Below are 14,050 nucleotides of genomic sequence, written 5' to 3' on the forward strand. Positions count from 1 at the left end.
TTTGTAAGTTGGATCATTCCTTACTTAGTACTTACAGATACATATATAAACTAGAAATAACATCGAAATGTTCTTTTTTAAAGTTTCATCGTAACTTTGTCAGTGAATTATTTGCCACGCATTTTAAAATATTTCACATTATATCGTATGCTTTACTGCTTTTGTTATATATCGATTTTTAGATTAGACAGCGTTTTGAAACTTCAAAGTATGTACGTTCTAATATGTTTCAAGTATGGTGTAGAAGTTCATTCGAATCGGTCGGTAAATAGCGCATTTAGCCGTAGCCTCTTTCATCCAGTCCTTCTTTGTCTACGTACAGCTTCATCAGCCTGGACTTAATATCTTTGTAATTGACCAAGTCTACAGTGGCTATTGAATCTGATCTGTTGTAAATCTATACAATTAAGTTAAAATAATTCAGTTATTATGACATTGTCTTTGAATTTTAATTCTGTGCCCGAAAAATCAATAAATATAACATCCGTGAATACAAATATCAAAATATAAACTGACAAAAATTGTGGGGGCTGCCAATTTGATTCGGTTGTTAAGACCGAATATGCTTAATTGTAGTTATCTCCCCTGAAAGAATTGGAAAGCTTCGTATAATAGAAAATGCAATCTCCGACTATATATCCTCGTCATAGACGTCTCCTACGTATTCAAAAACTGAAAATATCGAATCTCTATGAAGCCCAACACTAGAACTAGGTAAAAACAGCTTAAATAACAATTAGTACTCTCCGTTTTTATCTAACCCTTTTAAAACAAATTCAGTTTGATCAAGTACCGGTAAATATATAGGTGTAAATAGCAAATTTTAGAAATATTATAAATTAAAACTTTTTTGATAATAAAGATTTTGCATACTGTTCCTTTAAGAATTATCTACGTGGTGTATTGTCACGTCATTATATTCTATGTGGTGTATTGTCACGTCATTATATTCTATGTGGTGTATTGTCACGTCATTATATTCTATGTGGTGTATTGTCACGTCATTATATTCTACGTGGTGTATTGTCACGTCATTATATTCTATGTGGGGTATTGTCACGTCATTATATTCTACGTGGTGTATTGTCACGTCATTATATTCTATGTGGTGTATTGTCACGTCATTATATTCTACGTGGTGTATTGTCACGTCATTATATTCTATGTGGTGTATTGTCACGTCATTATATTCTACGTGGTGTATTGTCACGTCATTATATTCTATGTGGGGTATTGTCACGTCATTATATTCTATGTGGTGTATTGTCACGTCATTAAATTCTATGTGGTGTATTGTCACGTCATTATATTCTACGTGGTGTATTGTCACGTCATTATATTCTATGTGGTGTATTGTCACGTCATTATATTCTATGTGGTGTATTGTCACGTCATTATATTCTATGTGGTGTGTTGTCACGTCATTATATTCTATGTGGTTTATTGTCACGTCATTATATTCTATGTGGTTTATTGTCACGTCATTATATTCTATGTGGTGTATTGTCACGTCATTATATTCTATGTGGTTTTCGTCTGATACATTGTCTAAATACGGCAATAATTCCTCTTTCAGTATTCTTATAACGTCTCCCTCAAAATTCTTTTAAACTCGATCTTGACGAATCTAGGGTTCTATCGATATAGAAACGACACCTCCTTAGATGGCTGGGCTTCCATCTCTGAATAGGTTTTCCCGGCAGGTGACTTTTAAAGTTTTAATTTCTATGTTAACATCATGTTAACAAAAGGCAGGCGTTCATTTTTAACAAGAAAATACAATATGTTTGGAAGCCGGCTGTGGCTCACGACTACGAGAAAGCGAGGAAAAAAGGTGAGAAATAAGGCGAGAAAGCGAGTATAATAAAGGCGATATCAAATGGAGAAAGCGAGTATAATAAAGGCGATATCAAAGGGAGAAAGCGAGTATAATAAAGGCGATATCAAAGGGAGAAAGCGAGTATAATAAAGGTGATATCAAAGGGAGAAGGCGAGGAAAATTTTCCTTTTTTCTTTTCGAAGAAGGGTTTTTATACGCCAACATCAAATGGGAGGCGTATATTGGCGTCACCCATGTCCGTCCGTCCGTCCACAATTGTTCGTAAACACTCTAGAAGGTGGAATTCTTGGCGGATTTTGAAGAAACTTGGTATGTGTGTTTATAATCACCCAAAGATGAACCTTATTGAAAATGAGAAAAATCAAAATATTGAGTATGAGTTATTGCCCTTGTCCGTGCAATAATTCTACAATTAAGTGCTTTAATTTAAATTCGAGGAATTGATCAATCTGTTAGGATCTGAAAAAATTTGGACAATTGGGGATTAAATCTATTATTATTTAAGAAATATACCTTATTCACGCGTCGACCAAATTGAATCCAGAACGAAGCTCATAATAAAATAGGTAACGTTGTGTCACTGCATAAATTCTCCACCTTGAGCGCATTGTCGCCTCCTTCTCTAATCCCACTAACTCAAAACTAATCATATTTTACAAAAGGCTATTCCTTCATTTACGTCGCCATCTTTTCAATGGATGACGTAATTTGCGTTATGAACCTCGATTTCAGTGTCACAAAAACGAGGCGTGAATAAGGTCTATAAACTGATACCTCTGCGTTTCCTTAAGTACGGATCCGGTCCGAATGCGGATACGGCAAAAATCACTTTCATTAAAATAAGTAAGGGTGTTTCCTTATATGCAGATACGGTTCCGTATGCGGCATCCGGGACGTTTTTTTTATGCTACCAATCTGTTTCCTATCCTGAATCTAGCAGTTTTTTCTGAGAATCAATCCATTGTTGGCTGTCACCCCGTTATACCTTAAAGAAGACTCTTAATGCAACTGACCATCCTGTCTAACCCTAATGAAATCAATAAAATGGCATTTTGAGAGTCAAAATGGTCTAAATAACTTCTCATCCATCTCCTAGATAAGGGGTTTTGAACAGTGAACTAAAATTTGCAAATTAAGTGTTTTTTTTTTTTAACCGAATTCAATGTTTTTCAAAAGGAAACAGTCTAAAAATCAATCGAAACCTGTCAGCCAGTTTGGCCATTTGACTGCTATTTTACTGCTTTACTTTTCTAAATTAGAAAAAAAGCTCTAAATAAATTGTAACGGTTAAAATTTCTTCGAAATAATTATTATGCTCAATTTCAAAGTCCTTGTGATATTCTCGGTACTATTTTCTCTTTCTAACTACAGACATTTTCCCTTTTTTCCAGCCCAGCATTGCTTCATTGACTTTATTTATTATATTTTAAAATTCTATTTTAAGGTCTGTTGCTGCTACGGTCTCTTTAAATAAGTGTACAGGTCAAGTTTCAGCTGTTAAAGTTAAAAAATAACATTTTTATAGCCTGATTTCACACGCATTTCTTCCAACTCAAGAATATGCTCTCAGAAAGCTGAACTTTCACACACTGCTATTAGTATTTAAAAGTTATGTTCAGTTTCCAAAGTTCAATTCTCTAGCTTAATATCTCGTCTCCTTTCTAAGCCTTGACCTAGTGAAATTTGTGAATAGTGAATTTGAAAATATTTTTTCATTTCTTTGGCACTTCTAATCTAATTTAGTTGAATTTGAAATGACAATATCTGGTGTTAATCTAATCTCAATAAAACAAGTTTGATGAAAACCGTTTGACCTATATATTCAAGTACCGCATAATGTAGCTTACATTCGTGGCAATTCAAATCAGACTTTCATATAATCTGACATTTGTTTATTTTTCTGTATTTTGTAGAAAACGACTGGTATATGAATTTGAAAAACTTCATCATAGTTATTTATCATCACCAAATAAATCCAGTGCGTAGACCCTCTATTTAGACATCTATTTAGACGTCATTCCACGAAACGGCTTTTTGGATCCTGGTTGGCATCCCGACACCGACACTTGCAGTTTTAGACGAAGCTTTAACAGTTTTCACTGACACCCCCAACCAAACTAGAACATTACAGCCATTTACGAAGAATTGAATTCCCGGTCTAGAGACTAGGCCTAATATTATGTCAGAACAAGGAGCTCTGGGACAACCGACAAATCAACCAAATGGAACTGATCCAGATGAAAACAAAACTAATCTGGACGACATTAAACAATCAAAACTACCAGAAAGTGGGCTTACTATTGATAGAACTGATAATAGAAGTCTAACTTCGTCTGAGAGAAGAAAGAGATCACAAATACTACAGACTCAGATACATTTTACAACTTCTAGAGAAAGCATATTACAGTTTATTGGAAATGTACCAGCATTTAATCAGATGAATTATAAAGACCTGAAAAAACTTATGATAGAATTTACTGAGGCCTTTAATGAAATAGAACCGTTTATCAAGAAGGAGAAGATATTCCTGATATATTTGTAACAGAATATGAAAGTACAGTAGAAAAGTTGATGAAATTCAAGAGAAACATTAATATCAAAAAAGAACTATTAGGCCTACAGTTTGATGATAATCACTCATTATCTAGTAGAAAATCAGATAGATCACAATACTCACACAACATTAAAGAAGAGAGACAGAAGAAAGCTATAGTAGATGCTAAAGTTTTAGAAAGTGCAAGTAGAGCAAGCCAGACAAGAAGCAGAAATGTTTAAATTAAAGCAAGACCAATATGTAAGAAGGCTATCATTAGAAAAGAAAGTAGCTACAGCTAAAATAATGTTAGATGCAGAAAATTTAACAGTAGACCAGCTGTTGAATAATGAAGACAAATCACAAAATAGATCTGAAGACTCTTACCCACACACTTCTTCACCTTTGATGCAAACTTATGATGTAACTCCTACAACTATACTGAGATCAGACACATCCAGTGATATAAAGACACTTGATAAAATTCTATATGAGAGCAACATTACTGACATGAAGCCTATTGTATTTAATGGTGAACCAATTAACTATCAAAAATGGAGAAGTTCATTCAGAGTTTGTTTTGAGAAGAAGAATAATGACCCTGAAGAATTAATGGGGTTTTTAGCTGAATACACTGCAGGTGAGGCTTTTGCACTGATCGAAAGCAAACTTCATCTACCAACAATGGCAAATTTTAGAAAAGCCATGCAAAAATTAGAAGAAGAATTCGGAAATCCTGTCATCATTTGTGAAACATTTGTCAACAAGCTACAATCTTGGCCTAAGATAAAATCCAGCGACGCAAAAGCTATGAGATCATTTGTCAACTTTCTTGAGAATTGCTCAGAATCATTAAAGGGATTAGGCTATGTAGGAAAATTAAACGACGAATCAACTATTAAGGAAGCCTTAGAACTCCTACCATGGGGAATGAGAAGTAAATTTTGTGAAGATATTCAACATATTTTTCGAAACAAGAAAAAGGGGCCCACCTTCGACTATTTTGCAGAATTCGTAAGAAAGAAAGCTAGAGCTATGGGTGATCCTATATTTGGTGCAACTCTACCTGATAAAAAGTTACCTATATCTTCATCGAAATCTGATAACACTAGAAAAATTAGAGCTACTGGAAATACAACGAAGACTAATGGGCATACTACAAATTCTAACTCCATGAAGTTAACTAAGCCTACACCCAAATGTCTCTATTGTAAAGGTGATCATTGGCTGGAACACTGCACTGTGTTCGGCAAGAAACCAATTGCAGAGAAAAAGGAATTTCTACAAAAGAGAAATATGTGTTCTAGATGTACCTTTAAAGGACACGAAGCTAAAGATTGCCCGAACACTAACTGGAAGACCTGTGGAATTTGCAAGCAACTTGGACACATCTCACTATTCCACATCGAAAGAAATACGTCAATATTTAATCCTACAGCACCTGCATTCACCCAATCTGAACCAGTTAGATCGACAACAAAAACATTGCCAAAGATGACCACGAATTTGACAAGTTCCACAACCCATCTAACTAGTAATACTACTACTACTGACTATAACTTTGCTCATCTTAATTTGGGTTATATACGACATCGATCACGACCAGATAAGTTAATACCAGCTTACATATATTCCGACACTGAATCAGACTCCTGCTTTATAGAAGATGAATTCTCAACAGAACAAGGATGGAGTGGACTACCGATTTCTATTAAACTCACAACCATGCATGGACAGAATGAGATTATATCTGAGAAGATAACTGATTTGGAAGTTCTTAACCTTAAGAAGGATGAAATATTTCCTATTCCTAGCTGTTTTACAAGACATACTCTACCAATCGATAGACGACAAATACCGACAAAGGAAGCAGCCGAGTCTTTTCCTTACCTTCATAGAATAATACCAGACATACCAGACATTACTGTCGCAAAGATAGTAATTATGTTAGGAAGGAATGTCCCACTTGCCGTATCTCCACGAGAAGTAATTCCACCAGACGGACCTATATCACCTTGGGCAGAGCGTAATGGTCTAGGATGGTCTACATTATGCGCAGAGAAACCAACTAATTACCATTGCAACTTTATAACTGTTCGAGGTACCGATGAAATGGATAATTCTCTATTACTTATCACAGAAAATGAATCAACACAAATGGTATCACCTAAAGAAATATTGAAAATACTTCAACGAAAAGAATTCAACGAAAAGAGACCTGAAGATAAATCACTTTCAAAGGAAGATAAGCGATTTAATGACATTATCGACAAATCATTAATATTTCAAGATGGCCATTACCAGGTTGATTTACCTTTTCGACACAATCCGCCTTATTTGGAGAATAATAGAAGAATAGCTGAATCTGCACTTTTTAGATTGAAGAAAAGATTTGAACAAGATTTATTGTTCAGAGAAGATTATACATCTTTGATGCAGTCTACCATCAAAGAAGGTCATATTGAAAAAATACTTGAGAGAATACTGAAGATAAACCCATTCACTACCTTACTCATCATGGTGTTAGACACAAACGCAAAGGAAAACTAAGAGTAGTATTTAATGCTAGCCTTAAGTACCATGGACACTCTCTCAATGATGAACTTTACTCGGGACCTGATATGCTTACAAGCCTAGCTGGATCATTGTGCCGATTGAGAAAGGGAAAAATAGCCTTTACCTGCGATATTGCATCCATGTTTATGATGGTAAAGATATCACCTAGAAATTGGAGACATTTCGAATACACCTATAGAATACCATACCTGTTACCATTTATTTGGAGCAGTTTCCAGTCCAAGTATTTGTATTCGAGCCTTACAACAGACAGCTATTGACCATGGAGGTGAATATTCAGAAGAAGTGAATGATTTCATACTTCACAACTTCTATATGGATGACGGAACGATTTCCGTAGACAAACTGGATGATGCAATTAATCTCGCTTGGGGAGCCATAGCTCTGTGCTCTGCTGGCGGATTCACTTTGGGAAAATTTGCATCAAACTCGAAAGAGTTACTTAAAACCTTACCAACCGAAATGAGAGCCGCAGATCTGAATAATCATTTCGACTTTGAATTTGACCAACTACCACGACAAAGAACTCTAGGAATGATTTGGAATGCGCAAGAAGATGTATTTCAATTTCAAAATGATTTCCCTAATCAACCCCTTACCAGAAGAGGATGTCTTTCCACGTTAAGTACCATATTCGACCCTCTCGGGTTAATTAGTCCTGTTTTACTTCCGGGAAGAGCAGTACTCCAAGAAGCATGCAGAAGTCGACTAGAATGGGACGATACATAACCTTTAAACTTATCCCAATCCTGGGCAGAGTGGCAAGCCAGTTTAGCAGATCTAGAAGCACTACAAATAGCCAGATGCTTGAAACCGACTGAATGCGACGAAATTATATCCACAGAACTCCATCTGTTTTGTGACGCCAGCACTACTGGATATGGTGGAGCAGCTTATCTTCGTCAAACAGACATTAATGGAAACATCTCTGTTAGTCTTTTAATGGGAAAGAGTAGAGTCGTACCCATTAAATCCATTACAGTTCCGAGATTAGAGCTTACCAGTGCTGTAACAATGGTCAGAGTAGCCCGATTACTCGAAAAGGAATTGAGAATACCCACACTTAGTCAACACTTTTGGACGGACAGTACATGCGTCTTAGGATATATACAGAATGAAGCAAGACGATTCAAGACTTTTGTTGCTCATAGAATCCAATGCATACTAGACTACACAGACATTAGCCAATGGCACCATGTTAATTCCAAAAGCAACCCAGCAGATATTGCCAGTAGAGGAGCCAAACCAGCCGACTTATTTACCTCTATATGGTTCACAGGACCCAACTTTCTTCATCAACCTCTAGAATTTTGGAACCATAAGACTGACCTTTCCTTTGGAATACCTAAAGATGATTCTGAAATGAAAACTAGTTCGAAAGTATTCGCTGTAAACGCTGACATTGTCGATATACCTGATAAATTCATTCTAAACAGACTAGAAACAGTAGGATCCTGGTATAAGATAAAGAAGATCATCTCTGTATGGTTACATCTAATCAAGATATACAAGTCACGACATCGAGGAGTTCAGATTGATCCAGAATGGAATAAAAACTTGGAGCGTCTTGAAGAAGCTGAAACTGAAATCGTAAGACTTATTCAAGCAGATAATTTTAACTACGAAGTAGAGACTTTAACCAAAGCCAGAGACAAACCAACACGAACAGTATTAAAGTCATCTTCAACTTTAATTCGACTTAATCCTTTTGCTGACAAAAATGGTTTACTTAGAATTGGAGGCCGACTTATAAATTCAGCGCTCTCCTACACTGAAAAACACCCAATCATCATACCGAAGAAAGGGCACCATCAAAGACAAGCACATTCCGGTCGAAACATCACCCTCAACTCGATACGAGATAAATATTGGTTAATTAATGGACCTTCAGCAGTTATGCCTAGTTCACACCAACGGCGAATGCTGCGCTTTAAATCGACGAGCAAAGCGCCATCATTTTTTGTTTACTTTTCCAAAAATATCACGATCTCCTAAGTAATGTTACGCTCTGATAAGCTCTGATACGAATTGGTTACGCTTTGGGGACGAATTATTTCCCGATTTGATCAGGCCTTGTTACGCTTTAAATCACGCTTTGATAAGTTTTATTAAGCTTTGATATGGTTATGACGCTTTAAATCACGCTCTGATACGATTATCAAGCTCTGTTGTGCATTGTTAAGCTCTGTTACGCATTGGAACATTTCGAAATGGCCGATTTCATGCCGCTTTTGATCAAGTGGTGACAGACCGTGAAGACTGGGGTCCCCGCTTTGAATAAAGCTCTGTTAAGCTTTCCTACGTTTTGAGTCAAGCTTTGCTGAACTTTGTTATCCTTTGTTAAGCTGTGATACGTTCTCGGCGCTTTAATCAATTCGTGACAGAGCGCCCAAAATTTTTAAAAAGTTTAAAATTTTTTGGCGCTCTTGTCGAATATCCAGCTTTGCTCAAAGCTTTCCAACGATCTATTACGACCCTGGCGCTTTAGTCGAGCTTTGTTACGCTTTGGTACCGCTTTGTACGCCGCTTTTTAGAGCGATAAAAGCGCCGTTGGTGTGAACTGAGCATTAGACATTATATATCTAAATGCATAACTTGTTCCAAATTACGAGGCAGATCAACTCCACAGATGATGAACGATCTACCAGATGACCGAGTTACAGAATCAACACCGTTCACCTACTCAGCCTGTGACCTCTTCGGACCTTTTTATATGAAAATTCGTAGATCTGAAGTTAAAAGATACGGGCTGATATTTTCCTGTCAATCCAGCAGTGCAGTCCACATCGAAGTACTATAAACAATGACAACTGACTCTTTCATATGCGGACTTAGACGATTTATTTGTCGAAGAGGCACAGTAAAGGTAATCCGATCTGATCGGGGTAGCCAGATCATTGGAGCTGCTACAGAACTAAACAAACTGACAGCAGAATTAAATCAAACTCATATTAAAAAAGACATTTTGAAGCAGTTCGACTGTGAGATCGACTTTACACCAAGTATTCCTTATGCACCACATTTTCACGGTTCCTGGGAACGCCAAATCCAGAGTATTAGACGAGTCTTTGAAGCCTTATTACATCAACACGGCAAACAGCTTAACGACGAATCATTAACCACTTTAATGGTAGAAGCTGAAGCTATTGTCAACGCACGACCACTAACTGTCGAATCAATTGCTGATCCTGAATTAAAACCGCTAGCTCCGGCTAAAATATTGACGATGAAATCCGGCATAGTATTATCACCACCAGGTGTTTTTACCAGACAGGATTTGTGACAGACAATGGAAAAAAGTCCAATACATCGCTAACCAATTCTGGTCAAGATGGAAAAAAGAAATTCTCCAAAATAATCAACCTCGACAGAAATGGCATAAACCAGTTCGTAACTTAATGGTTGGAGACATTGTCCTTGTAGCAGAAAGTAATACGCCTAGAAATACATGGCCTTTAATGATAATTGAAAAAGTCTATCCAAGTCAAGATGGTTTAGTACGCAAGGTTGATATTGCTACAACCAGAGGTGACATTAAACTCAAACGCAATAGTGCAACTACCAAACGAAAAAGAATGGTATATACAAGAGCTGCTAACCAATTAATATTACTAGTACCACGAGATGAAAATTAACATTAGTGTCTGGGGAATAAAAATATTTTGTGTTTAAATGACTTTGTTCGTATTGGAAAAATCATCCAAACTTTTTATTTGTCTGAATTTTTGAGGAGCCATGTAAGTGTCGGCTAAAAATCGTACAACAATTTTCCGAGTTAATAATAATTCAGTATTATACGAATATTTTCGATTGTAATTGAGCGGTTCCTATGTTAGATCACGTGAATCACACTGTTTATTCTTGACGCCATTGTTTTAATTGAATCGAATAACGACAAGACATTTCCAGAAATTAATCGAAAACTTGGAAGCCCCAGCGTTTGTAAGTATATATTCAAGTACCGCATTCGGGTAGCTTACATTCGTGGCAATTCAAATCAGACTTTCATATAATCTGACATTTGTTTATTTTTCTGTATTTTGTAGAAAACCACTGGTATATAAAATTGAAAAACTTCATCAAAGTTATTTATCATCACCAAATAAATCCAGTGGGTAGACCCTCCATTTAGACGTCATTCCACGAAACGGCTTTTTGAATCCTGGTTGGCATCCCGACACCGACATTTGCAGTTATATAAAAACATCCACAATTTCAGTCTGTTTTACCATCGAGAACAATTGGTTACTGACCGAACAGTTATTTTTTTTCGGAGACGTATCGGTAATATTTGCAGCCATGGTGTCCCTGGCATGGACAGTAAGCATGTGCTAAGTGGTAGGCCATTCGGTGGAGTTCTTGATTCTAAAAGACAATGTTCAGTTATAGTTCATTGTGGTGTTCTTAAGTTATTGCTATGTAATGTTTATATGCCTTGTGACAGTGTCAATATTGTAGAGTTTGACCACACTCCAAATAACATTCGCAGCATTCTGAACTAAAATTCAACTGATCATGTTAACCTGGGAGATGATTTCAACACAGACTTGTCATATAATCATTATTACAAACTATATGTATCAATCAGTTCATATCTATTAATCACTTTGAATGTGCTTATTATCTCATTCAAGTAGTGTTTTGTATATTTTTGAGAGTAAAATCAACTCTGATAGATCAACTATTGACCATTTATTTTTGTCTAATAACTATGCATCTATTCAAAACAGTGATAATTTCTCTGATCATTGCGTCATTCAGTTAGTAATGAATATTCCTACGAATTATCATGACAAAGCTTTATCTGATAAAAATCTATGATAATTTTTTGACTTATAGAAACATTATAGATGAATTTTATTATCAGAAATTGTTATACCATATGATGCATTAATGTGTGATGATTTCTCTTGTTCGGTTCATTATGAAGATATAAAGAAATACTTTGAACGTTTAATCCTAGTTACTCTGGACGCTGATCAGTTTAAAAATCCAGCAATTCCTTGGTGGAATTGGCTAAAAACACAGCCATATTCTGGCATAAGATATGGAAAGACAACAACTGTCCTAAATCAGGATATTTGGCATGTATCAGAAGAGTAACCCGGGCTATAAAATGGTTTGTGATACAGATGAGGTACTTATATCCGAGATTTGATTTCATAATAACTATCAGGACTAGAACCAATTAAATCAAATAATAGAATATTCATGCACATCTTAAAATTGTATATAAATTGTATTGAACATGTATTTTTTCTTTCTAATTGTACCATATTTTGTGAACGAATAAATTATTATTATTATAATTTCACAGCAACTTCTCCTTTATATCCTTTTGAAACTTCTCCTTTATAACCTTTTGCAGCAACTTCTCCTTTATAACCTTTTGCATCAACTTCGCCTTAATAACCTTTTGCTGCAACTTCGCCTTTATAACCTTTTGCAGAAACTTCTCCTTTATAACCTTTTGCATCAACTTCGCCTTTATAACTTTTTGCAGCAACTTCGCCTTTATAACCTTTTACAGCAACTTCTCCTTTATAACCTTTTGTAGCAACTTCTCCTTTATAACCTTTTGCAGCAACTTCTCCTATATCACCTTTTGCAGCAACTTCTCCTTTATAACCTTTTGCATCAACTTCGCCTTAATAACCTTTTGCTGCAACTTCGCCTTTATAACCTTTTGCAGAAACTTCTCCTTTATAACCTTTTGCATCAACTTCGCCTTTGTAACTTTTTGCAGCAACTTCGCCTTAATAACCTTTTGCATCAAATTCTCCTTTATAACTTTTTGTATCAACTTCTCCTATATCACCTTTTGCAGCAACTTCTCCTCTATAACCTTTTGCAGCAACTTCGCCTTTATAACATTTCGAACCTTCTCCTTTATAACCTTTTGAAACCTCTCCTATATAACCTTTTGCAGCAACTTCTCCTTTATAACCTTTTGCAGCAACTTCTCCTTTATAACCTTTTGCATCAACTTCTCCTATATCCCCTTTTGCAGCAACTTCTCCTTTATAACCTTTTGCAGCAACTTCTCCTTTATAACCTTTTGCAGCAACTTCTCCTTTATAACCTTTTGCAGCAACTTCTCCTTTATAACCTTTTGCAGCAACTTCTCCTTTATAACCTTTTGCATCAACTTCGCCTTAATAACCTTTTGCTGCAACTTCGCCTTTATAACCTTTTGCAGAAACTTCTCCTTTATAACCTTTTGCATCAACTTCGCCTTTATAACTTTTTGCAGCAACTTCGCCTTAATAACCTTTTGCAGCAACTTCGCCTTTATAACCCTTTGCAGCAACGTCGCCTTAATAACCTTTTGCAGCAACTTCTCCTTTATAACCTTTTACAGCAACTTCTCCTTTATAACCTTTTGCATCAACTTCTCCTTTATAACTTTTTGCATCAACTTCTCCTATATCACCTTTTGCAGCAACTTCTCCTCTATAACCTTTTGCAGCAACTTCGCCTTTATAACATTTCGAACCTTCTCCTTTATAACCTTTTGAAACCTCTCCTATATAACCTTTTGCAGCAACTTCTCCTTTATAACCTTTTGCAGCAACTTCTCCTTTATAACCTTTTGCATCAACTTCTCCTATATCACCTTTTGCAGCAACTTCTCCTCTATAACCTTTTGCTGCAACTTCTCCTTTATAATCTTTTGCAGCAACTTCTCCTTTATAACCTTTTGCAGCAACTTCTCCTTTATAACCTTTTGCAGCAACTTCTCCTTTATAACCTTTTGCAGCAACTTCTCCTTTATAACCTTTTGCAGCAACTTCTCCTTTATAACCTTTTGCAGCAACTTCTCCTTTATAACCTTTTGCAGCAACTTCTCCTTTATAACCTTTTGCAGCAACTTCTCCTTTATAACCTTTTGCAGCAACTTCTCCTTTATAACCTTTTGCAGCAACTTCTCCTTTATAACCTTTTGCAGCAACTTCTCCTTTATAACCTTTTGCAGCAACTTCTCCTTTATAACCTTTTGCATCAACTTCGCCTTTGTAACCTTTTGCTGCAACTTCTCCTTTATAACCTTTTGCTGCAACTTCTCCTTTATAACCTTTTGCAGCAACTTCTCCTATATC

The 14,050-nt window shown here is 36.0% G+C and overlaps 2 protein-coding genes across 2 annotated transcripts in view; one reads left to right on the forward strand and one right to left on the reverse strand.

The window, feature by feature from the left end:
* Positions 1 to 923: 923 nt before the first annotated feature.
* On the forward strand, positions 924 to 1,610 carry LOTGIDRAFT_162882 (hypothetical protein; the record flags this gene model as incomplete). Its single annotated transcript, XM_009058900.1, has 1 exon — positions 924 to 1,610. One exon carries the CDS (start codon positions 924 to 926, stop codon positions 1,608 to 1,610), a length of 687 nt encoding a protein of 228 aa, XP_009057148.1.
* An 11,096-nt stretch (positions 1,611 to 12,706) lies between these two features.
* Positions 12,707 to 14,050, reverse strand: part of LOTGIDRAFT_121263 (hypothetical protein) — a gene marked incomplete at both ends in the record, with an annotated part of 3,564 nt that continues 2,220 nt past the window's right edge. Inside the window, 2 exons of the mRNA XM_009058901.1 lie at positions 12,707 to 13,098; positions 13,384 to 14,043. Coding sequence (XP_009057149.1) covers positions 12,707 to 13,098; positions 13,384 to 14,043 — 1,052 coding nt within the window. The remainder of the gene's footprint in view (positions 13,099 to 13,383; positions 14,044 to 14,050) is intronic.

This window comes from Lottia gigantea (assembly GCF_000327385.1).
Source record: "Lottia gigantea unplaced genomic scaffold LOTGIsca_36, whole genome shotgun sequence".
NCBI classification, from domain to species: Eukaryota; Metazoa; Mollusca; class Gastropoda; family Lottiidae; genus Lottia; species Lottia gigantea.